The following is a 27889-nucleotide window of genomic DNA, read 5'->3' as shown; positions in this document are numbered from 1 at the left end:
GAAAGCCGATTGTGCAAATGATACTGATACATTATATAATACAATAAAATTTGGGATTCTAAATATACTTACCATATTTGACCACATTTTCAAAATGTACATTAATGTAGTACTGTATGGTAGCTTTTGAGATTGTAAATTATCAAACCTCAATATCAATACAGTAATTTTCAGATCTGTATGCATTATACAGATTAAAAGTGAAGAGTTTCACTTGCAAAAAAAATTAGTCATGAATCTTTCGTCATCATCATCATGCTTTTAGGCCTGGAGTGGCCTGTTCTGGCCTTATAAGTCATCATTGAATCTCTTAAGAGGACGTCCTGGTTTTCTTTTTCCTAATGGTTCGTAATTTAAGGCTTGTTTTGGTTTCATTCTTTCTGTTTTCATTCTTTCAACGTGTTCCATCCATTTATGTTTATATTTTTTAATTTTTTCTATTACTGATTCCTGGTTTAATTCTTTCATAATTTCTTCATTTCTTTTGTGATCGAATAGAGTATACTTTGCAGTTTTTCTCATAAACTTCATTTCAGCTGTTATTAATCTTTATTTGTCTTTTTGTTTTATTGTCCAGAGTTCACTTCCATACAATAGGACTAGTAAGGCTAACGTAATGTATACTTTTAGTCTGGTATGTTTTAGAACTAGGTTAGGTTTAAATATAGAGTTAATTACACCTGTTATTTTTAAATATTTTGTAATTTTTAGATTTAAATCTTTTTCATGAATTAATTTGCTTAATTTTCTTCTTTTTCTACTCCTTTCATTGGAATTCCATGTACTTAAATTGCTTCTATCCCATTGAAATTAGTATTTCTTTTTTTCTTAATTTTTTTGCTTAATTTTGAATTAATTTTCATGAATTAATTAACTAAAAGATTGGGTCTTTTGAAAAATGCTTTCTTTCATATTATCCTATCTTCCTATCAAGATTGCCATTTGATAATGGTTAGGTCCTCTTAAAAAGAGATCTCAATGAACAACTTGGATCTTCAAATCTGACCTTTTGCAAGCAAAACCAATCATCACTTTTCACGGCATATTCATGTTATTTCATGGTTTCATGTTATCCCATGCTTTCATTACAGAGCTTTTTAAGTTTATATAGTGAAAAAAAAAGCTTTAACTAAGAAAACTTCTGTGAACGTTTTCAAGGAAACTGCATGCAAAGCAAAATGAAAGGCCGATCCTCATTAACTCAAAGAAAATTATAATGACATTCTCATGAGTCTGATAATATATTCACATACAAGCAATGTATCAACATCTGGATCAGTAATGGCAAATTTCATTCAAATAGCAGCTTCATACACTTTTTTTTTAAACTAAACATTCTGTATTTTTTAAAAATTTGTAGATCTACTTACTTGCATACTGGACACCTCCATGCACCTCTTTCACAGTTTAATTGGAGATAGGATTCAAGATCAAAACACTGGAGGAGAAAAAAATTTAAATTTAACAAAGGTTTTGAAAAACACAATTTTCAAATTTTTTTCTGTTTGTTCTCTTCTACTAGTTCTTTAATAAAAATTATTATTTGTTAAATACTTATATTATCCTTATTAAAACTGCACTTTAAGGATGCAATAAACAATTTTACATATTTTGAACATGATGCTGCATTGGGTGACAGTGAACTAAATATATAAGTGATTAAGTGAATTATTGATACAGTCTCTTCACAAATTCTTCAAGAAATTCATTTTGAAAATTATTTTTCAACTTCTTATGAGTTCACTATAGTGAGAGGTGACTGTATATGAATTTAAAAGGTTTACTTATTTTACTCCTTTCATTTGAATTCCATGTACTTAAGTGCTTCTATCCCATTGAAATCAGTATATGTCCATGGATTTATTTCAATCGTAAATGCCAGCGAGTGTATTCCTGTATGCTCTCTGGTCAAATTTCATACAAAACTTTCATAGTTTCTATGTTTGGCTTTGAAATAATGTTGGATTTAACATCCACATGATTTATATAATTTTGCATCACCGAACTGAAGCCTTTTGGATCTTTATTTTAGAATGGATTATTTCTTTATTTTAATTTTTTAGTGTGTAGAAAATCTAGAATTTTAAGAAGTCAACTAAGAGTAAGAAGAAAATCTGTAAGAAAAAAAAAAATCTTTTTTAGGAAGTATCTCCATTTTGCAAGTTTAGTACTGCAGTAGAATTCCCTTTCTTGAGTTATACAACCAAAAAAATGTTCTCATAAAATAGAAAAAAAGAGACAGTCTTGGAAAACAGTAATTAAAGGGGATGTGTCGTCACTCATGCAAAAATAATAACAGGCTGCTTCACTAATAGTAAATGATGACTACTAAGCAATTCACAGACAATATGACAATGTTGGTTACTGTAACTCAAGATGCTAATGGAATCAAGTGATAAAAGGTCAATTCTGCTGAAATTAAAAGGATTTCTTTCTAAAGTTCATGCAAACTATGAGATAAACTGACAGAATGTAAAATTTGTGTACCAAATTCAATATTATAACTGATACAGGAAAACAGGACTGAATGACACAGAGAAAGAGAGAGAAAGATTACAGATCATTTAATAGGATATAATATATTACTCACTAGTGACTAAGCTGTAGCTTCCCTTTGTTACAAAGTCTAGGATTTGAAAGAAATTGTGTTATTCCATTGATATTTTCTTTACAGATCGTTGATAAAAGGAGATGACAGACATTCTGTTGTCATTAGGTTTGTGAACGTTTATCATGGATTCTTGTTGAAAAATATATATGAACTGGTTTAACTTTTCTCATCTTCCTCTTACATTAAGCTCAATGTCTTGTCAAATTACCTGGTAACTTGGCTTTATAGAAACCAATGCCGTGATAGGGTAGTTAATCCTGTCTGTACAGTCTGCTATGTCTGTAAACTGTGTGCATTCTCTGATTAGTATTATTAGGCTGTTTAAAATTTTTATACCTTATAAAAAATTTTCACATTCTAGACAGGATGCAAGCCCAGGTCTTTCCAACCAAAAGACATCATCATGAGCAACTGAGCTGTGGAGGTTTAAGTTTTTGTAACAATATATATGCTTCTGAAAATAGCACTGAATCTCTAGAATGAAGATAACTTCCATAAATAAGAAAGCAATGCCCTAAAATTACTTATAATACAAAGAATTGCATAATTTTATATAATTTAACTACATTTCTTTTATCAACGATCTGTAAAGAAAATATCTATGGAACAACACAACTTCTTTCAAATCCTAACCTTTGTAACAAAGGGAAGCTACAGCTTGGTCACTAGTGAGTAATATAGCAGTAATTGCTGAAATGACAAATAGTTTATAATCTGAAAAAGCTGATAATATGTGTATGATTAGTCATTTTAAAAGATAAATAAGAAAGTAAATTACTCAGCTTTTCCTATAAGTAATAAATAATGCAATAATTAATCTACTTATGAATGAGGAATACATGTTGAGGAAATGATTACATAATATAAAGTTTTACGTATAAAATAAATAAACATATACACACACACACACACATACACAGTGTGCCCATTGAGTAACAATTATTATTATATCAAAATAAAGAACTATATTTGGAATTGTCAATTACACAGATTCAAAATAATCTCCCTCCAACTCCACACAACATCTTCAGTCTCTGGGTCACACTGTGCTGGATGTCCTCAATGTTGCTGAAGTGCTTCCCTTTCAAGGCACACATCTTTGGGAAGAGGAAAAGTCTGCAGGAGCCAAATCTGGCGAATAGGGGATGTTCCATCATACAGATTTACTTTGAAGCCAGAAATTGCTTCATAGGCAGCACACAGTGCACAGGCACTTTGTCGTGTAACAGAAACTAATTATTGTTGTGAAACAGTTCTTTCCTGGCACATCACATGTAGGTGTACAAACATTGCATTACGCCTAAATAATATTGACTGTTCACTGTGGTACCCTCAGGAACAAATTCACAGTGAATAATTCTAGCAGCATCCAAAAAAAAAAAAAAAAAAAAAAAAAAAAAAAAAAAAAAAAGCAAGAACATTGTCTTGATACATGATTCATCATTCAGAGACTCCCTCCTTTCTTTAAATGTTGAAAACCAGTGGAACACCTGTGCAGCAGCCACTGTCGTAAACTTTTTTTAGGTCTTGGTACACTTCTGCTGCACTTTTTCCTAATTTACAGTAAAATTTTATCACAGCTCTTTGCTCTATGATGCAACTTTTGACATGCTCCACTCACACACTCTTACTTCAACGTTGCCACACAAAAACTGCTGCATCACCCAACTCGAAAGTTGCACCTGCAATTATAACATATTCTAGTGGTCAAAACTATAAACACATTTGTTACTTTTATTCAAGGGGCTGTCCTGTGAAAAGCCAATCTTATTACTTAATGGACACACTGTGTGTGTCGGTCTATAAAGTGATGTTGAAAATAATTTAAGGAAACTTACAAATTCTAGTTAAATTCTGATTCACTAGTAAAATTATCAAACCTGCAGATAGAAGCTGCTTATAAAGTACCCCCCCCCTCTCCGCCACACACACACACACACATGAAGAGACACACTTACTTGTATATGTTTGCACTCCTGTCCCCTTGCTGGTAATGTTATCCTCTTGAATGTTATTGGACATTTTAAAGACACTTTGATTGCTGTCTGCTCTACTCCATCTTCTCCATTCATTGTACTATTGGCTGATGCAGCTACACTTGTAAAATTGCGTTTGATTTTGGCAATGCAGTGTTCAGCAGGAAGTAATCTCTTCCTTAATAAACCTTGAAGAACGGAACGTACTGTTGGACGATGGACAAGTTGAAGGAGGAACAGGTGGGACTGTAAATAGCATAATATTATTTTAACTCTAATTAGCAGAAAATGAGTAAACAGTATTAGTAATTTATAGTTATTAAATAAATGTTTCGTATATATTTATATTTATTTCTGTAAAAGAAAGAAAAAACAGAGAATTTAGAATAAGGACATTCATATATTAAAGAGATTTTATTTTTTTTAAATATGACTTCTACATACAACAGGCTGCAACATTTATAGTAAATAAATGCCATGTGTGGACTCAGATCAAGAGCAAAGCAATCTGTTGATATTTTTCATGGGTAAGGCTGTTCCACAGAACTGAGGTGTATGGAATAAAATACAACTGTGAAAGTAGCAGGTTCGGTGAATCTGCAGTTCAACTGTAAAAGGATGCTGGACAGCTATTGCTCATGTTCTTATAGATTTATCAGAAATGGGGAGGGAGGAGCATAATGGGTACTAGTTCTACTGAACAATGTCCATGGAAATATCTGTAGAAGAGACAAAATGTATAAACTGACTATGTGACAGTGGCTGAAGAGTGTGAGGGTCATCAATCAACCATATAACTCTCTTCTGAAATGCACATCAAGAGCAAAAAGATGTCTAATTTTCTCGAAGCTCAGATACTGTGGAAGTTACGTGATTATGACTAGGAGTAAGAATTAATCTCTGAAGAGGTACCTGATCTTGACTGAGTTGAGCTTATCAAAGGTAAGTGGAGAAGAACTAAGATCTTTTTTTGCAAGAAAAACAGGCAAAACTGTGTTTTGGAAGCACTGAAAATGACCAGGTTGTTATTGTCCCATTACAGAATAGTGTGGAGATCAGTATTTAGGGCACTTATCATAGATGATATTGAAGTTTGAGATGTACTATCATCAACAAAACTGTGAATAAGAGTTGAGATCGGTGAGAACATGTCATTTATATATATATATATATTGAAAGATTGAATACTGAAGGAGGAGGCTTTATCATCACATACACTCTCTTCAGCTGATCCACAAGATGCTTCAACAATGAGACATCAAGTGTTATAGGATATATCCAAACTATTACACCATTGCTATGGCATAACTGAGAGAGAAATTTGGGAATCCTTGGAAATGGCATTAGATTCAATACATCTAAATATAAACCCACATATCAAATTGTTGGAATACATCCTAGCCATCGTTAGCAAACACATGTACATAAATGTGTAAACATTCACATACATGTTGGACAATGCAACACACGATTAGAAATGTTTTAAAAAACATCAGTTTCTTGTATAACTACACAGTGGCTATCACCTTTGTTAGTCATTATTTTTGTCTACTAGTTTGTGTGTTTGCACCTGAAAAAATCCTTTGTAATTAGGATGAAATGTTGTGTTTTAATTAAAATAATGGTTATCATCTTATTCCAGTTTCCTGTATTATAAACTCTTACTTATATATCAGTGAACCCAAAGTCTACACACACACACATTTGATGCAATGGATTTACTCAATGATATGACATAATTGAAGAAATTTAATGACTAGAAGCTGAGATACCAAAACAGAATATGCCTAATGATACTATGGCATCCAGGATATATTCAGCAATACATTTGTAATTTCCTTTTTAGTTGTTATTCTCTTGTAATGTATATTTTTTGTATTTCTCTTTTCATGTTATGTACCCAATGAAGTCTTCTAGATGTGTTTTCAAATAATAAATAGGTTTTTCTATTTTGGTATCTCTCAGCTTTTAGTCATTAAATTTCTTCAATTATATATATATATATATATGAAAGTGGGTGGATGAAATAACACCTGCATTAATGAGAAAACCTGAAAAAGAACACCTTCCACCATTACCCATAGCAAACGACTAGAGAGAAAACTGGTAATCCAATTACAAAGGAAGGAAGGCAGAACATAAGATAGCAATCTGCTCAGAAGCCCTCAGTGCCAGACCCTATCACATGCCTTAGAAATGTCAAATTCAAAAAAGCACAGGTTTTTCTCTAAATTTTTCCAGAGGTGTGTAATGTAGGCCAGGGGATCTGCTATCAATCTTGATTGACAAAATTCATACTGGTAATCATTGATTAGTTCATAATTTCTTCAGATGTCAAAGAAGTTGACTGTTCATGAATTTCTCTGTTACTCTGGACAACAATGAGCTGAGACCAGTAAAGTTGACAGTTGGATGGTAGATAGACACTTAACACTTTTTAAAATTGGTTGTATATGGACTGGCATCCACCTTATATGCTGTACAGTGGATGCCTTCTGTGTACAGATGATAAAGAACAGGTATTAATTCAGGAGCACATTTCTTGAGCACAACTGGTGGGATTCCATCAGGAAGAGAAACCTTTTTGGTACCCAGGTTGTTCAAGATTCTTCTGATGTCTTTCTGGTGGAAGACTACAAGAAGTATGCAATGCAAAGTTCTGGGTAAGGTGATTTTCCATCATCTATGTAGGAGTTAGACAAGAAGAATGATGCCAGGAGGTTAGCCTTATCTTTAGCTGTTGTTGCAAACCTATCATTTTGGTGAGAAAGAAATGAAGCACAGATGGCCAAAAGCTATGCCCAACAGCTTTTGGGAGGAAGCAGAAAGCACAGTTGCCACTGGTGCAGGTAGTGAATTTTCTACATTTAGCTCTACCAGATTTATTCCTTTTAACAATGGTTTTGCAAGTATTGCAAGCTTCAGTGTAGGCTTTAAATGAAGCCCACACCAAAGTCACTTACGATAAGCTGTTTAATTTTCTTGGACCATCCTGGCACACCTTTTTAGAAACCTACTTACAGGGAATAACAATTTTCTTCTCTTTATGTTATGAATTTTGTTTTAACATTGCTGGCCTGGTTGGCTGAGTGGTTAGCATATCTGCTCTCCAGCCAAAAGGCTGTGGGTTCGAATCCTGCATTGAGCATGGATGTTTGTGATTGTCTTTGGAAATACTAGTGATGGTGGTGGGAAGTAGATGGTGTTGGTGTAGTTGTGGTTAGTTGTAGTTGGTGGATTTGAGTGGTGGAGACAGAGTTGTAGAATAGATGCCCTCCCTCGATGAGCATTTGAACTCCCTGGAGATGTCATGTAATAATAATAATAATTATCACTGTCAGAAAACTTGAATGTGAAAATAACTATAATTCATAAATATTCATAAAGTATTAATTTTCTTTAATAAAAAGAAAACAAAAAGTACGGTTACTGCTTAGTTACTAAACTCATGAATTTTCACCATGTTGTTCCTCATTTCAGTTATCTTGAAAACAACTGGGAAGATTATCAACTGTGAACTCCACTGCCAATGACAAGAACCAGTTTCATATTAATTAGAAACCTCCCACTTTTTTGTTACTTCAGAATCAGATCGCATATTTTAATTTTTAATTTCTTCATTATTGCAACAGCAACAATTACCTCTTTCTTTTAAAAATGCTATTACATTACATATATTTTTCCGAAATTTATAAAACCTAATATAAGCATGAAAAGTACAAAATATCATTGTACTATAAATGAAAGATTTGAATTATCAGTTCTTCCCCATAAGCTCTAAAAAACTATTCCATGAAAAACATTTTCATGACCAATAAAAAGAAATCCTCATCATACTTCAAAGAAGAACTAAATTCAAACTAATTAATTTGTTTTATAATTATGTATTATGATATAACAGTAAATAATTATAAAATAGTATTAATACTTACACAACAACAAGCTGTAACTGTGATTTGGATGGTGTTACGACCAGGCTGGCAGACCTCTTTAAGATACAAAGGTTTATGAGATGTCTTATTTTCTCCCCTATCTATACATAATGGTGTAGCATTAACAGACACTTGAACAGAGGCTGGCCAGTTAGTGTTCATTTGACGGTCTTCATGATGGAAACATTTTAACTGTAGTTCAAGATCTGTACGCCACATTAATGTTTGATGTACTGATGGTTTTAAATGGAAAACATGATTGCTTACAGCTAAATTGTGCTCTAGTCGAAAAGGAGTTAAAATGATACCATCTCGAACTGGAAAGGTTAGGCGCAGCTCATCATCTTCTGCAACAGCAAAAATAATTTTAGTACACTTTTATTATCAAATCAAGTTTTGCTTAAATGAGGAAAAAAATTAAAAACAGGATAAGCCAAACTAAAAAACATTAAAATTTCAAGAACCAGTTGCATTAATGAAAGGATTTGTTTATGCTCTACATATATATATATATATACATATATATATATATATATATATATATATATATATTAGATGAGCTTAGTATCTAATTAATACCAATAATTAATATCAGCGTTATCAAAATTATGACTAACTTTATACAATGGTGGACTGTGCATTTTTCCATCAGTGGAAAATATGCAATCCCTCACAGTGTACACTAGCATAATATAGCTTGGTATATATGATTGGCAAGTCATTACTTCCCAGTAATGACCTGCCTTTTTAAGTTTGTTCCAGTGGTTAACCTGTACACAGAATATCACCAAACAGGCAAAACCTATCTCTTATTAGCAAAACTGTAAAGAATATGAAAACTAGATGTTCATGGCAAGAAATACTGTGTATCTGCTAATCAACAGTGGCACTACCACATCTGACGTTACAATGCAACACAGTGCAAAATGGGAGAGAGCAGGAACAACATCCCAGATGACAATGCACCAAACTTTGTCGTTGTCAAAAGCAGCTGCTGTGATGTCAGCAATATGACATTTAAACATCTGAGAAGTGGAAGAGGGCATCCAACAAATTGTGGTTCTTACTGCACAACCTAAATGGATAGTTATGGATATGGTACAAACAACCTGAGTTGATAAGACCCTTTTATGCATGGTTTCCACTATGCAGATTGGTGGAGAGTGATATCATGGTGTGGAAATATTTTATTGGTCCAAAAGAGGAACGCTATTGTGTACTGGCCAATATCATTGTAATATTAGATTAATTTTTGGTTTAAAAAAATAAAAAATTAAAAATATATTTGAGTTAAAATCTGAACTTTTCCTTCTTATCACTAGTGATAGTTCATTACTAGAAAGCATGCTGGGTTATTATAGCAGAGCCAACTGTCAGCAAACTTGCTCACTATAATCAACCACCAAAAAGGCCCTGGCCACATAAAGCAACAATGAAAGTTAAAGGAAATTTACAAACTGGGAATTTGCCTAGGGTGGCAAATTCCATACATTTATACAAAATTTTCAGGTGTATTTTTAATATTTTTTTTTATTTATATTACATGACGCGAGTTGAATATTGATTGACTGAGCAAGTGCGCTCACATTCATAATCGTGCAGATTTGCTTACTTTGCGCATCTTAGAACTTTTGGTGGCACGCAGTAGCATAGCATGACTAACTTCATGGGGAAGCATTTGACAAATCTAGTTAATTATGTCGGAATATGGAAGAAAACGGTTATCGGGGGCTCAATACCGTAAAAGAAAAGTAGAAAAGATGCAAATATTAAAAAATGAGCGGTTCCTTGAGTAAATTCTTAAAATCAGATAATTCTAATGATAGTGTTGGTGAACAGTTGCTTCAACTTCACAAAGGCGAGAAGCTAATGAGAAAAATGTAACGTTAGAAATTACAGAAGAACCGATCTCCGAATCGCCATTTTCCGAAATGTTGGAAGAAAAGCAAAATATACAGAATCACAAGAATTGACAAGCACTAACAGCACTAGCGAAACTCAAAGAAGTGAAATTTCGTACGATCCTGCAGAATGGCCCCAGATAATTAATGATTCATTTAGATTGTTCATGGTAGAGAAGGGACCAGTACAAATTGGTAACTCTGATGAAGAAAATAAATTTAATTTTCCACAAGACAGTCATGGTCGCCATTTCAAACCATCATATTACAAAAGACAATTACATAATCGTGAAGTAGTGCGAAGGTCATGGTTAATATATTCCCGTAAAAACAATACGGTGTTTTGCTTTTGTTGTAAGCTGTTTTCTACTATTCAAATTGCATTGACAACAGTAGGTAACAGTGACTGGAAACATTTATCAGAAATTTTAACGGACCATGAAAACAGCAAGAGTCATTTAATAGCTCATAACAAATGGATAGAATTAGAAGTTAGAGTAAAGTCCGAAACAACTATTGATGCAACCCAACAGAGAATCCTGAATGAAGAAGCATGTCACTGGCAAAATGTATTGGAACTGCTTTTGGCAACTGTGCAATTTTTAGGACAGCATTGTTCATCCTTTCGTGGATCATCAGATAAACTCTACGAATACAATAATGGTAGTTTTTTAAAACTGGTGGAATTAATAGCAAAATTTGATTCAATACTGTCCAAACATATATTGAGAATTCATTCAACATTATTTGGACAAAGATATACAAAATAAACTCATTCATTTGCTAGGAAAGAACATAAAACAGAATATATTACGTAGGGTAAGAAATTCAAAAGATTATAGTATTATTGTATACTATACAAGTGATATTAGTCATCTGGAACAAATGTATATCATTTTGCGATAAGTCTCTATAAATAAGGAAAATGAGGCAAAAAAAAGTAGAAATTTGTGAGAGTTTTTTGGGATTTGTACCAGTAAGAACTACCATTGGAGCTGCATTATTTCAAGTAATAATCAAACAACTGGAAGTAAATGGCTTGTCAATTGATAATTTAAGAGGACAGGGTTATGACAATGGCTCAAACATGAAAGGGAAAAATTCTGGCATTCATAAATGCATTGTTAATATTCATTCTCAAGCCTTTTTTAATTCCATGCAGTTGCCATTCTCTTAACCTGATAGTAAATAATGCAGTAATGTCATCAAAAGAAGCGATTTCATGTTTTGATCTCATACAAAAATTATATGTATTTTTTTCTGGTTCTACACACACAGATGGGATGTATTAAAGAAGCATACTAAATTAACATTAAAACAACTATCTGCTACATGGTGGGAAAGCCGTATAGAAGCCATTCGACATCAACTGGGAGATATTTATGAGTCTTTATTGGAAATTGCTGCTGACGAGTGTATGGATAAAATGGCTAGACATGAAGCTGAATGTCTAGCATTGAAATTGCAGAATTTTCAATTTCTCTGTTCTATTGTTACTTGGCATAACATTTTAAACCATGTTAATACCTGCCAGTTGTTTAAACCGCCAGTAAAATGCTACAACAAATTAATATAGATATTTTGGCAACTGTATGTGAGTTAGAACAAGTTATACTTTATTTAGAAAGACACGGATCAGACAAAGACTTCAAAAATACCTTGAAAGAAGCAAAAGTGTTGGTAGATCAGTTGGATATTGTAGCAGAATTTGCAATTGCTCTGTCTGCAATACCAAGGAAAGCCAGAAGACAATTTAACTATGAATCAGAAGATATGCCAATACAAGATCCCATAACAAAATTTAAAGTGGATTTTTTTTTCAACATGCTCAACATAGCATTACCTTGATTACCTTGATGGACCTATGGTTTCAGTCAGGATTTCTCCATGACTGCAGGTCGTAAAGAGTCCAGCTATTCCTGTCTTGGGCTTTTCTTCTCCATTTTCTTCCAACTTTCTTAATCATTGGGTCTTCCCACCTTAAGGCTGGTCTTCCAGGTTTCCTTTTGGTATCTCTCAGATACCAGTTTGTAACTCTGACTGTCCATCTGTTGTCTCTCATTCTGGCGAGATATCCTGCCCATCTTCTTTTCTGCCATAAGTTAATGCTGGTAAGATGTGACTATTGAAAAGATGGGCTCTTGTGTTTATATCTATGTTTTGGTTGGTAATTGTTGATTTTATTTTGTTGAAGGCTATCCAAGCAGCTCTTTTTCTCCTTGCTATTTCATTTGATATATCATTATTCATTTTTATGGACTGGCCAAGGTAGATGTATTCTTCAACTTTTTCGATGGTATGGCGTTCTAGAGTGATTGTATGATCTTTACAGTATTTGTTTTTCATCCATCTTGTTTTGTCAGGGTGTATTTCCAATCCAATTTTTTGGCAGTTTTGGCTTATGTTATTCAGCATTGATTCTACGAGTTTGGGTGAGTGAGATATTAATACCACATCATCGGCGAATAATAGGATATTTAATATTTCACCATCAATGTTTATTCCATCTTTCATGTCAATTTTTCGAATGATGCTGTTCCAGAGTAGATGTGAAGAAATTAGGTAATAAGACATCACCCTGACGTACTTCTCTACTTAAGTTAATTTTAATCGGGTGATTGAAAAGGGTGATATTTGTTGTGATTTCTTTGTAGATATCTTTTATGAGTTGGATGTATGCTTTTTCTATGCCTTGTTCCATTAAAGCTTGGAATACTGCGTTATGCTCAACAGTGTCAAATGCCTTTTTAAAATCTATAAAAAGAAGACAAAGTGGGATCTGGTATTCTCTGCATCTTTCTGTTAGCTGAGTAATAGTCTGAATGCGATCTATTGTTGAAAAGCCTTTTTTGAAACCAGCCTGTTCTTTGCAGCTATTTTCATTGATGGAGGTTTGTATTTGGTTTAGGATGATTCTGGCAAATATTTTATATGTGTGTGCTAATAGACAGATAGGTCTGTAGTTACTGATGTCTTCTTTATTACCTTTTTTATGCAGAATTATGGTCTTTGATGTTTTCTATTCAGTAGGTACTTTCCTTAATTGTATATATAGCATTACATTCAGTAAAAGGGAGATTTCAACAACTTCAAACACATAGTACATATTTTTTATTTTTATATGACATTCATAAATTACGTCCACGTGGTTAGCCTAGTGGCTGTGAGCGTTGCAACCATATGCATGGGAAAGGAGTGTCCTAGGTTCGATTCCCATCGGTGACGTGAGGAACTTAAGGATCTTCCTCAGCCAGAGCCAAGTTAGCCGGTCTTGGGCATGGACAGTAGGTTTTTTCCCAAGTTTATCCTGTGTTTTTCGTCCTGCAAAACAGGCAAACCGGCCTTGAGAACTCATTACGGACATAGGATACACTGGGGTGTAGGACTTGATCACATCTCATCTCCTCTTCCTTTTCCCTCTTTTACCTCGCCACTGCAAGGTAAAAGAGGGAAAAGGAAGAGGAGATGAGATGAGATGAGATTCACAAATTACAAGAAATTGAGAAAAGTGATCTTGTTTTAAAATGTAAAAATTTAGAAAGTGCCTTATCTGATCACACCAAAAATGTAAAAGACATAGATGCAATAGAACTGGCAGATAAATTTGGTGTTTTATCAGGCTCTGTTAAGAAAGGAAGCACACCCTTAGATGTATTGAGTTATGTAAGTGAGCATGACAGTGGCTTTGAGAATTTTATTAACATTACCAGTAAGTGTTGCGAGCTCTGAAAGAAGCTTCGCCAAATTAAAATTAATTAAAAATTATCTTCGATCGTCAATGTCTGAACAACGATTGGTGATTTGGCATCTATTTCCATTGAACACAAGTTTGGCACAAATTTAGATTTCAAGCAAATTGTTAAAGAATTTGCAACCTAGAAATCTCATAAAGTACATTTTTAACATTTCTTAGCAGTGCCTTTTCATTTTGTTTTCGTGAGTGAAAATAACAAACAGTGAAACTATTGTAGTAATGTAAGTGAAATTAAAATTTTAAAATAAAATTTAAAAACATTGGAAAATTTCTTCCCACTTCTAATATGTAAGGCATTTCAAAAAAAAAATTTTTTTTCATTTTATGTAGGGGGTGATAAGGGGCATCAAATGCATGTCTTGACCCGGGCAACATAAAATCTAGCGTCAGCCCTGCCTAAAAGTTTGGTATAGCAAGAGACAAATGTAAAGATAAACTCTTGAAGATGAATTTTTGGAAATTATGATGATGTGTACCACATATACAAGGGTATTTTTTTTTAAAAACTGATCAGAGTTAAAATATATGGAAGGATTTTTCTCCTAGAATCTTGAGATCTAGCATAATGTGCCAACTGGACAAAAAACATGCAATTTACAGAAATAATACACTTTCCTCATAATACACTTAGTTGCTTTGGTATAATCAAAAACAACAAACTCTGAAAAATTAAAAAACTACTATGCAAAGTTCAGATTAAACCTGAACTATTTTTAAAAATGGTTTTAAAAAATAACTTTTAAATTAAGAATTTTAACTGATCAACTGCATCAAATATTACTAAGTAATAACTGCTGAGCTTTTTTCCCTTTAATATCCAACTCAAGCTTTTGTAGTTGCAATATAATGTCAGAATGCAATAACTAGGATAATAATATATCTTAACTAGGTACATAAGTACAGTTGACTCTCACTATAACAAAACTCACTATAGCAAAACACCAATATAACAAATCATTCCTAGTCCCTATGAGATTGCTACAGCAAGAGCTGACCAAAATTAGGTAATTTAATATAGTTGAAACATGTTTATGAGCTATATCCAAAATTTAGTGTAAAATACTTAAATATAAAACAATGACTTACTTTGTGCGGGAAGAGGGGGCTTCATCTCTGGAAAAGTGGGCTTTAGGTCAGGATTTGGTGATAAATATGAAGGAATACCTGAGGCAGGTGTCAAAGGAGGAGTAGGATTGCCAGGAATAGGTGATGGCTGATAATTCATATTACGCTAAAATAGAAAATTTTTTTGCCGGATTAATAATTGAATTATACTAATTACTGTTATCACTATTGAATTACTAAGTGCTATAACTGTGTGCAATAATACCTTCATTATATAACTACACCATCTATACATAATAATGAATATCGGGTATGGCACATCCCTGGTATGCAGTGGCACAACTAATTATAAATCAATAAAACTATCACATAGGAATGACAGACAATCTAAAATTTCAAAAATCTATAAATACTTTGTCATTTTCACATTTTCTCTTTAAATAACTGATTATGTGTGTGTGTGTGTGTGTGTGTGTGGGAGGATTGATTTACTCGGTTGATATACATTTTTTAAAAAATTGAATGAATAGAAACCGAGAAAAGTGAAAACAAAGTGTAATAGCACAACTAGTTTCAGCTTGTATCAGGCCTTCTTCAGGTGCACATTAAAAAGAAATAACCAGTAAAAACATAGAGGAAATAACTATAAACACCACGAAAAGTTGGTGTATATATTTCAATGTTGAAGCATTGAAGTCTGCGCATTTAAAACTGTTCTCTCATCGGCTTCATTGTTGGGCGCATGCATGCGTATAGCATCTCGTGAACACCAGTATTGGATCATAGCACAATGACAGTCTGAAAGGTTGTAACTCAGGTTTTGAAAGTTTATTTTTCACTTGGTTAGACTATAATAAATTTACTTTAATCCTTTGTACCACCTTATCCCAGTCCTGAAGATACTTTCAGGTGCAAACTTTGTTTGCTTACACTTAGATAAAGGATTAAACTAAATTTATTATAGTCTGACCAAGTGAAAAATAAACTTTCAACATCTTTCTCTAAATCCAGAGTAATTTAATAAAAAGGTGGCACACCGTTTGGCAACCCCTATAGGTAGAGATGACCTTGCTAATCTCCTGCCTGGTATCTCCACTTGGGCCTGGCTCCCACTGAAGAGACCTCAAAAAAGGTCGAAACTAGTCTGGGTAGTGGCCCTTCCCTTAATGCATAATATTAGACATATCTGCAAGGAGATGTGTTTTGCATTATGGGAGATACTGAGATAGGAGTGATGTTAGCTTGCTCCACCTTTGCAACGAGTTGCCTGGTGTTGTACCACCTTACCCCAGTCCTGAAGATACTTTCAGGTGCAAACTTTGTTTGCTCACACTTGGATAAAGGATTAAACTAAATTTATTATTGTAACTCAGGTTGTTCTTGAGGTGTAGGGGGTTTGAGAATGATTTCTTTAGATTCTATTATCTTCCTTTCTAATTCATCGTAGCAACGGAAAATGTTATTAGACTTGTCCCATAGAACTGTATGGCTAAGGTTTTCTTCATCAGAATTGGCCGAGAACAGAACATGACTAGACAGAACACTGGTTTGCATTCTCCCATAACTGACGTCTCTCTTATGTTCTTCAATGCGTAACTCAATCAATTTCTCTGTTTGGCCAAATATGGTATATCACAGTTGCACCAAATCTGGTAAACACCGGGATATTTAAAGTTGTGATGTCTAGGTTTTGGACAGCTCAGTAAGGAGCTGATTTTTGGAAGGGGTGTAAATAAAGTTCTTATGTTGTATTTCCTAAGAACCTTGGCCAATTTGGGTGAGATAGAGCTATTTTAAACCTGGTTTTACTCCATTTCCCAAGTAAGCAAACAGACAAATAATAGTGGGACAGATAATGGGACTTGTAAAACCAGGTTTAAAATAACTTGGTATCTTTAACATTTATTATACCCAAGGTAAAATACTTTCTACATATATATATAAGTGGTGTTTGCACTCCTCAGCGCCTAAACCACCTGAAAATAGACTTAAGTTTAAGTTTAGTTGCCGACTAGAGGAACTTTTTCTAAGCCTTTTTTTAACCAGTTACAGAATGAGTCGATCTCTGGCATGGACAAATGGGTTTTTTCTCCCAGAAACTCAGGTTTTTCATCCCATAAATTCAGACTATTTCAGACATTTAAAAAAAACTATAGAATCCAGACTATTTCAGACATTAAAAATATTGTGTTATGTTTAGTGACCACGAGATAGTGGGACTTGTTAAGCATCTCTTCACTGCAGGTTGTTTAAATTAGTGATAGCCTTGGGCCAGCTATTTCTGATTGGCTACCAGTGGAGATGGAACTATGCACTCAATCTCCAAAAGTTAGATTAGAGCTAACACAGCCTTGCCTACTCTCTATATGGGAATAAAAGTATTTTTATGTAATTTTTAGATATTTTTATAGATATTGCCCCACTGAACTACCCACTGATCAACATCCACACACACACACAGTTCAGCTCCAAACTTATTGCACAAACTTTTCATCATATTTTATTCATCTATCTCTGTTTTCTGGAAGAGCCTTTTCCATATCATCTTCTTGAGCACTTTGAGAAACATGTTAGCGGATTCCTTTTTTTTTTCGCTCCCTAATCACTATTAGGGAGAGAAAAAACTGCTCTATTCTCTCCAGATTAACCACCATGGCGAGCAATTCTACACAAATGGCCTCGAGTTCCCAGCGTCCCTTAAATGGGACAGAGGGTGCGAAGAATCTCTGGGCTCAAAATGGTGCATTCACTAAAACTAGGAACTTGGAATGTCAGAACCCTGTACGAAGCAGGTAAGCTAAGAAATGCTATTCAGGAAATGAAAGACTCGAAATTGAGATTTTAGGAATGAGTGAAGTTAGGTGGCCAGGATCAGGCAAAACTCGAGTTAATGACATGACAATGTACCACTCTAGAAGTAGTGAAAACAACCATCAAAATGGAGTTGGAATAATATTAAACAAAGATGCCAATAAGTCACTGTTGAGCTTCATCCCCTACTCAGATAGGATGATTTTATTAAAACTAAAAGGTCAACCACTAGATATTAATCTTATACAGGTCTATGCCCCTACTGCTGACAAGAGTGATACCGAGATCGAAGAATTTTATGACCAATTAAAAGAACTAATGAAAAACACAAAAAAACATGATATTAACATCGTTGTGGGTGATTTCAATGCTAAAGTTGGGAAAGGTAGAAGTGGAGATATATTTGACGAACATGGACTGGGAACAAGAAATGAGAGAGGAGATCCTCTTATTCAATTCTGCCAAGAAGAGGAGCTAATAGTCACACACACACACATGGTTTAAGCTACCATCCCGAAGGCAATCACCACAAGATAATAATACAAATATAGTCAGAAACCAAATTGATTACTTGCTAATTAATCAACGATTTCGAAGGTCCATAAAGAGCACAAAAACCTATCCTAGTGCGATATTGCTTCTGATCATAATCTACTGGTGACAGTGTTAAACATTAGACTGAAAGCTATACTTCAGAAACATCAACAAAAAAGGTTTAATTTAGGAAAGTTAAAAAACCCTGAGATAAAAACAAATTGAGTCACGATCTGAATCAAGAGATAGCACTAATCAAGAATGATGATGTCATGAGGGTTGATGAATCATGGGACAAATAAAATCTGTCTTCATAGAGAAATGTACCAATACCTTGTGTCCTGATAGAGCAGTCACAGTAAAAAAGAAAGATTGGATAACTGACGAAATTCTTTCTGTCATGGATCAATGCAGATCATATAAAAATCACAGTCCAACAAAATATAAAGAGGTTCAAAAAATTATTAAAGGCAAGATCAAAGAAGCAAAAGAAATCTGGATGAATGAAAAATGTAGAGAAATTGAAATTTTACAAGAAAAGTATGACAGTTTTAATCTACACAAAAAGCTGAAAGAGACCTCAGGTATATTTAAGAAAAATCAACTATGTGTCCTTCGAAACAAAAAGGGAGAAATAATATCCGAAAAAGATGACAAAATACAAGAATGGGTGAAATATGTAGAAGAACTCTTTTCTGATAACAGACAGAACCCAGAAAATACTTATGAACAGATAGACGGTCCATGCATTCTAAGATCAGAGGTAGAATGTGCACTGAACTCGGCTAAAAATGGTAAAGCCTTAGGCCCTGATAGAATGCCAGCAGAAATAGTAAAGTTATTAGAAGGTGACAACATTGCTATATTAGTAAAGCTATTTAATAAGGTCTACGATACAGGCATATTCCCACAAGACTGGTTATAGTCGACCTTCATCATGCTACCTAAAAAAGCAAATGCAAAAACTTGTAATGACTACAGAATGATCAGCCTAATGAGTCATGTTCTCAAAATGTTCCTGAAAATAATTCAAAAAAAGAATATACAGAAAATGTGAAGACACCATCAGTGATACCCAGTTCGGCTTTAGAAACAGTTTGGGAACAAGATAGGCTCTTTTCTGCTCTCAAATCTTATTCCAAAAATGTATTGATCAAAACAAGGAAGTATTCATTTGCTTCAGTGACTTTGAGAAAGCATTTGATAAAGTTCAACATACTAAAATGATTGCACTATTAAAGAGAATTGGATTAGATGGTAAAGACATCAGGATTATTCAAAACTTATATTGGAACCAAAAGGCATCTGTTCAAGTTGATGACATTATTACAGACCTCATTAACATCAAACGAGGAGTAAGGCAAGGATGTGTACTGTCACCTCTTCTTTTTAACATATACTCAGAAGCCATATTTCAAAACATCTTAAAAGGAAGAGAGGAAGGGATTAATGTAAATGGTGAAATCATCAGTAACATCCAATATACTGATGACACAGCTCTCCAGGCTGATAATATTCAGGATCTTCAAAATCTTCTGGAACTAGTGAATGAAGAGAGTGAAAAAATGGAATTAAAAATAAATATCACCAAAACTAAATTCATGGTCATAAGCAAGAAACCAATTCTTTTCTTTAAATGGAAACGAAAAGAAAGAGTGACAAAGTTTAAATATCTCAGATGCTAGTTAAATGAAGAATGCAATCCAGAAATGGAAATAAAAGTTAGAATTGAAATGGCAAGAAAAAACTTTCTCCTGATTAAATCAACACTGTGTAACCACAACTTAAACTTAGAGCTTAGAGTTCGCATGGTTAAATGCTATGTATGGTCTATACTGCTGTACGGTGCAGAAACTTGGACCTTGAAGACAACATCAATAAAAAAACTTTAAGCCTTTGAGATGTGGTTATACAGACGAATGTTAAAAATCCTATGGACAGCAAAAACGTCCAATCAGGAAGTACTGGAACAAATGGGGAAATTACGTGAATTTTTAGATACCATAAAAAGAAGGAAAACTGCATATCTTGATCACCTACTTCGTAATGAAAAATATAAAATACTTCAATTGCTTATAAATGGGAAAATAAATGGAAGAAGAGGACATGGAAGACGAAGAAAATCTTGGCTGGAAGATATCAGACAGTGGACTGGCATGAGCTCTGAGGGGCTGTTTAGAGTGGCTGAGGATTGCTCAAAATTTGCCAAGGTGGTCGCCGACCTCCGATAGGAGATGGCACTCAAAGAAGAAGAATCACTATTGCCTAACTATACATAATAATATTGTGTTCAATATAGGTTTGTAACTTCTCACATGGACGTTTGATGAATACGCAACAGAATCATTATCATATCCATTTTTTCATTGTGTAGCTTTCTGTACACATTCTGTTTACTCTAATCTGAAAAGAATAAACTCACATAAACAATAAATAAATAATGACTCCATAGGAAATCATAAAATGTAATCAACAGAGTGAATTTTCAAAATATGTGATACATAAATAAAATGGCACTGTATATTAAATATTTCAAATAAATGTTTTCCAATTATTTCCAGATCCTGACATTTGATAATCTTCAACTGAATATATGTACTGTTTTCTTTTCCTATTTTTTTAAAAAAAAAAAAAAAAAAGCTAAGAATATTGAAATAAATACCTGCATATTTTGTTGTTGATACTGTGTTCCGTATTGAGAATCATAATGAGTTGGCTGAGGTGTTCCATTCATCTGATTCTGTGTGTAATACTGGCTTGCTTGGCTACCATATGAAGGTGCCTGTTGTCTCATAGTTGGACGCATTTGCTGTTGGGCGAGGTAGTTAGGAGAGGGCATTGGCTGCTGCTGAATTCCAGGCCCAGGTCCATACTGTTGTTGCTGCTTAGAATATTGCGTTGGCTGGCCAGCTGAATACTAACATAAAAATTTTAAAAATCTTAATTGAAACAATACTCAAAGGATTCAATCCTAATTATACATAATTCATCTGCAAATAACAGAGTTCTGATTTTTTTTAACATCCTTAATAGTTTTAAACTATGTTTAGCTAGTGTCATTCAAGAGTTTTCTAATTCAAAACATATGCATACAATAAACAAAATGCAGTTTGCATAACCTGCAAACAATGAAAACTCTCAACCAAATTTATATGACAAACTGGGGGGGAAAATGTACACTTACTCATGACTTGAATTAAAAGTGTGTCAGGTATACTGGGATAGGACAGATTGCAAAATAACTTCTCAGCTTCAATCACTAAGTTTGCATCAAAATATATGTATAATTTTTATCATAACACAATGTAAATTATTTGAAACATCTCTCTCTGACATCTTTTCAAGCATATCATTTAAATTAATATTTACGTTAAAAATTGCATTGTTCAGAGAATTTTATCCTCAAACAGGAATCCAAAAGTGTAATTTCAAAAATAGAATTGCACAAATTAAATACCATAATTTGCAAGTTTTGTATATATCAATTTGGACACAGTACAAACTGCTGTATAAATTTTATACAGTGGTATAAAAATTATACAGTGCATCTATTTTTTTGCATCTCAATGGATAATATATTAAAAGTTTAAGATGCTAATAAAATTTTTAAAAATATTGCATTTGCTGTTTTAAACATGATTTTGCAATCAACTAAAATTCTAGTTATGTGCATTAATATTACCAACACTGTGTATCCACATGATATTAATAAATTAAGAATGCACCAATTTGAAAAACAATTCCAGATATTTATATATTTTAAATGAAGTAAATAACAAATGTCATTGGTCTTACAGTTACTGTACTATTATTATTACATCATTCAAAAAAGATTATGTTAATTTTTATACAATAATCTTCTTTGTATATCTTAATACAACTTTAATCATAATCATTTAATCACAAATGAATTAATCTTACATTAATTCATTAATACATTTCAAATGTATAAGCATATTGTGATAATGATGTGTAAAAATATTTAATGAAAAGAAAGGGTGGGGATAGTGCAATGAAAATGTTCCTGAAATATGAGAATGAATTACAGAACCACTGGTTTGGAACCACTTTCATAATATGTTGATTTGTAAGACTATCCAATAAAAAACAAGAATAATCAAGCCTTATTTTAAGATAGGACTAAAAGCTCCTGATATATTTGCTAGAAAGCTCAAAGCATGTGTTTAAAAAAAAACAACACCATATTCAAAATAGCAACAACACACAATCTGAATACTCAACTATTAATGTTAAGTTTTATCCACTGACCATGGTATCTCTGACACAGAGCTCAAGTGGGAAAAACCTGTATAAATAGGCATGATTGAAAGCCTTCAAAAATTACTTGCATATTTGGAAATACTGCTGTATAGAGATATTCTGTTTATGAACATCATATCAATAACATTCCTATTGCACATGCTAAATGTCAACCATTACAGTGTCTGCAGTATCTCTTGTAATTAGTACTATAACTAATATTATTCTTGAAGAATTTAGTGCCCATGAGCAAAATGTCAAATAAGTTTGTAGTAACTGAAATCATTTATTTATATTTTTTAACTTAAATTTTCTCCTTATTCTGATCCTTAATGAATTTTTAAAAACTGTAATTAATTTGACTGAAGTCACGATAACTAAATCATTTGTAGTGTTTAAATAAATGGTGTCTTTAGATTTTTCAGCCTATTTAATTTGAAATTCAAGGGATTCAAATTATCATTTCGTCCACTCCAACTCATTCAAAGGGAGATGGAAGGGATAACACTTTCAAAATTTGTTTCTGAGAACTATTTCTTTTTTACTGTATTTATCTATTCACAAAATTTAAATCTCAAAGCAAAATAGCCTAACCAAATTTTAGTGAATTTTCTCATTTGCAGTAAAAATTGCAAGATATAAAACTGTTCTTTTTCATGTTCTTGCATGTTCTTGTCATTAGTTGTTTCCAACGACAGAAAATACTACACCTAGTAAATATGAATCCTGTGAGTCACTTTATGCATTTTGCATAAATCAAGACATTTTTTAAACAGACCACATATTTACTTACTAAATCACACTGACTTAGCTCATCTTCATTTTGGAAAAATTCAAGAACAATTCATGGATAATATGTAACCAATTTAAAGCAAATTTAATACTAAAATTTAAACTGGTTCAATGTAGACTGACAAAGCATAAAGAGTACCTTACTAATAATGTGGGAAGCATTTTTAAATATATAATTTGTTTATTCTATTACTTCCTTACTTCTTTTAGTGTGTTATTTTCTGTTAGCATACCTACTATATCCAAGTTTAGAATGGCTTTTCAGAATGTTTAAAATTTCATATTAACCAGGTTTTCTATATATATATAGCTTCTTCTAGATTCTAAAGTAAAATTTTGATAGGTAGGCTGCAACTTTACCATGTCATTAACAGTAGCTGAGAGGCTACTGACAATTTCAAAACACTGGGACACAAGTAGACAACTACCACATCTTGTATTCCTAAAACCACACTGATATATTATTGCCTGAATAATACAAATTCTATGGTCAATTTTTTTAAGTTGCATTAAAAATCCAAGTTTCATAGCCAAAGATTAACTCAGGAACCAGAGCCTAGAAAACGTTCCACATCTATGCAGTCAATTATGGGTCTGTGTGGGACTCTTTCCTTATGGATTTTTGGTAGGCTATAGAAATATGGGGTTCTTCCAAAATGGGTCTTCAATTTTTTGGTAGTGTCTTCATCCCAAATGATCACTTTGTTGAGTAAGGAATTAGGTTTATTGATTTGGCTATTGGTAGAGTTCTGAATAATCTCCTAGTAAGCTGACTGAATTGTAATAGAAGGGAAATTTTTCTGTTGTACTCATTAGTGTCCATGACTACTATAGCTTTTTCTTTATCTGCTTTATGGTGAGCTAGTTGTGACCTTGATTTCAGTTGTTTTATGGGGGGGGGGGGGGTCTGAGTACCACTAAGGAGACTTTTGTTTAATTGTTGCTTAAAAAAAAAAACACTAAAGAGACTTCTGGTTGGCATTTATGAGCATCATATTATGTAGGAAATCCTGGTATAGAAGTGTTTTAGGCACTATAGTATAATCCAACATGTAGCTCAGCTATGTAAATAGGATTAACGTTCTTTGTTCTAGCTTCACTTCACCTTGTGATTATACCAATGCACTGATGACAGCCAGTTCATTTCTGGTTGAAATATTTGCAATAATAATAAAATAAAAGAAAACAATTATTTATTCTTGTGAATATGTGTGTAATTGTAAAGTCTTAAATGAAGTAATAATTTCAAAAAATAGAAGAATAATACATTACTCAGTGCATTATTACAATACATATATAAGCAGATAAGGAGCTCCCACTACAGTTGAAAAAAAAAAATTTTTTTTTCTCTTTACCTGTACTGGAGTATAACTTGGTTGTGGCGTGCCGGCACCATAGGGTTGCATTCCTGGACCATACTGCTGCACCATAGGAGTATACTGAGCAGGCCTTTTTTGCACCATATGCTGTTGTGGAGAAGAATAAGGAGCAGGTCGACTACGTACTTGAGGACCAACTCCAGGTGATCCACTTCCATACATTCCTGGATGAGGCTGTGCTGGTCCACTCATTGGTTGTACACTTTGCATTGCTGCTTTATTCATAGGAGTATTTATACCAACAGGTCCATTCATTGACATAGGAGAGTTCATAGTACTCATTGGAGTCATAGAATTAGGTAAATTCATCATCGAACTATTCATGGAGTTCATATTGCCGGGCATTTGACTTGACATGTTATTCAGTGGGCCTCCCATGGGAGTACCCATTGGAGTATTCATGGAGCTGCTTATACTAGAATTTGAAGGAACCCTTTGAGAACTAGGTGGTCCATAGCCTGGCTGATATTGCTGTTGTCCCTGCATACTTGACACCTATAAAGAAAAATAAATAAAGCATTAAATTAATTTGGCTAAGTCATGCTATAAGGAAATGAAAAATTTTATTGTATTCAAGAGTACACATAAATCTAATAGCCAATAAAAACAAATTATTATACTACAATTCTGACCACAAAATATTGTAAACATAATTCATCTAAATGTGAGGTAATCTGGAAACCAATGTTCCCAACTTCCAATATCCAGACTGAGGAGAAATTCCAATCCTTGAATTTTCGTCCATTCTCATAGCCAATATGCCCTCATATTCGTCTTTTTATTTCACTGGCAATACATTCTTTTTGCTTGTCTGTTTATGTAACTCATCATTTGATATACACTAGCTAAAATATTTTTAATATTTTAAGCAAACACTCTTGAAAGCTATTTAATTTGGCTTCCTGCTTCTTTGTTGATTTCCACGTCTCTGATCACCAGAATTAACAACTGACTGGAGAACTTTATTTTGGTTTATAATACTTAAATAATTTAGAACATATTATTCAATCTTCTGAAAGCAGTCATTGCTTTGTCAATCTTTGTGTTATATCCTTTTCAGTTCAATGGTCAGTATCAACATTAGCTCCCACATAAGTAAAATTCTTAACCTCTTCTACTGTATATTGGTCAATTTTCATTTCTTTCTGACATTTGTTCATCATCTGATATGTATCTGGAGGGGAGAAAGGGGGTACAAGATTTATGATAGTACTACATGAAACCTCAGCATCGCTACCAACCTTCAATCGACAAATTTCTTCCAATTAATCTGTTATCTGTTAAGACTCCAACATTGTCAAATATTATATTTTAGTCTCCCAAAGCACTTTTTGTCTCAATCCACTTACATCTTAATCTACCAAGAAAGATTAGCAAAGCACTTGTTTTGTTAACCTTTCCTATCCCATTCTGTTTAAGTGGCAATACCACCTGAGATTAGCTCTGCTCCCACATTCCTCAATGTTAATGATGTCAAGGTCCTTCCTCTTTTTTTTTGTATTTTTAATATTCTTGTATTTTTTAATACAAAGTTTTAATAATAAAAATCTAATCTTTCTCAGAACTCTCATATCTGTGGTTTCCAGTCTTTGATCAAGTATTTTATTTCTAACCCAGCTCTCAGATCCATAAGTTAGAATTGGTTTGTACAAGACAGTGTTCAATTCTGTTGCTTTGTTAATTCTGGTGTCTATTTCCATATTTAATTTGCTGTCTTTTGCTAATTTATACTAGAATCTACAGAATGGGAGAACCTACAGAACTATTATTCTCCCATTCAGGTACATTAAAATGTATGTTTTCAATGTTCATGCCTATTTTACACTATATAATAGTCTGTCTTTTAATTACAGATTTTCATAACCTAGTTTATTACAGCAGTTATTCAATTTTATTATTATTGTTATTATCATCCTGGAATTGTAATCCTGCAGACTTGTACTACATTTACTTAACATCGCAACATCATCTGCATAAAGTAAAGAGCTGAGATTAATAGCTCCAGTTTTGATATCAGGTTTAATGACACTTTCCTTTATGATATGACCCATATAGATGGTGAATAACAGTGGAGATAATAAGTGCCCTTGTCTCACACATGATTTAACATCAAACCATCTTCCTGTCTTTCCTTCAAGTCTAACTGCTGACTTATAACCAAAATATAGAATATATTGTTTGGTATAATGTTCCACTTACACTATATAATTGTAGCATTTAAACAGCTTTTCTTTTGACACATTATCATATGGTTTTCCAGATCTATAAAACTTAAATACAGATCCTTGTTATACTCTTATGATTTCTCAACTATTTGTCTTAAAGTGAAAATCTGATCCTGACACCCTCGATTTAGCCTGAACCCAGATTGTTCTTATCCAAGTTTCCCTTCCACAATTTTTCTTAGCCTTTACTCGGGTATGCTTGCATAAATCTTATCTGGAATATTCTAGTTTATCAAAATCCAGTTTTGTTATGATAACCTCCTGCCTTAAGTTGAAGCTGTGAGCAGACTAGTCGTGCCTGCCACCTCTTCCAATCCACTATCATGGAATGTTGTTGTCCACCACAGTTATATTGAATTTTTCTCATTTTCCATAGAAATGGTTGTCATTAATTTCCAATAATTTTTTTTTTGTCTTAGCATTCTTTGTCAAGTGGACACAATTTTCATTTTGATTCTAAGCTTCATAAGAGGCTGAAAATTGCACTCTCAGCTGAATTTTTATTCTTCATCCTAGAATATAAACTTCAATTAAATGAATAATTTAATTTGTTTAATTAAAACTGAGTAAAAATATGGAAGCTATTACACACATTTGAAAATAGTCGTAATATGCATATAAAATCATGGACTGCTAGAGGTAACATAGT

At 33.2% G+C, this 27889-nt stretch overlaps 1 protein-coding gene across 3 annotated transcripts in view; it reads right to left on the bottom strand.

Annotated features, from left to right (window-relative positions):
- Positions 1-27889, bottom strand: part of LOC150099511 (zinc finger MIZ domain-containing protein 1-like) — a 350736-nt gene that overhangs the window by 25804 nt on the left and 297043 nt on the right. For all 3 annotated transcript variants that reach the window (XM_090403404.1, XM_090403403.1, XM_090403405.1), the window contains 6 exons: positions 24992-25510; positions 21247-21501; positions 15261-15405; positions 8520-8866; positions 4570-4833; positions 1371-1438 (listed from right to left, as the gene is read on the bottom strand). In XM_090403404.1, coding sequence (XP_090259530.1) covers positions 1371-1438; positions 4570-4833; positions 8520-8866; positions 15261-15405; positions 21247-21501; positions 24992-25510 — 1598 coding nt within the window. The remainder of the gene's footprint in view (positions 1-1370; positions 1439-4569; positions 4834-8519; positions 8867-15260; positions 15406-21246; positions 21502-24991; positions 25511-27889) is intronic.

Source organism: Typopeltis vanoorti, chromosome 14 (genome assembly GCF_054136105.1).
Source record: "Typopeltis vanoorti isolate ZY-2024b chromosome 14, IOZ_Tvanoo_1.0, whole genome shotgun sequence".
In the NCBI taxonomy this organism is placed as follows: Eukaryota; Metazoa; Arthropoda; class Arachnida; order Uropygi; family Thelyphonidae; genus Typopeltis; species Typopeltis vanoorti.
The sequence above is the reverse complement of the archived record's forward strand: the minus strand, read 5'-3'. Positions and strand labels throughout refer to the sequence as shown.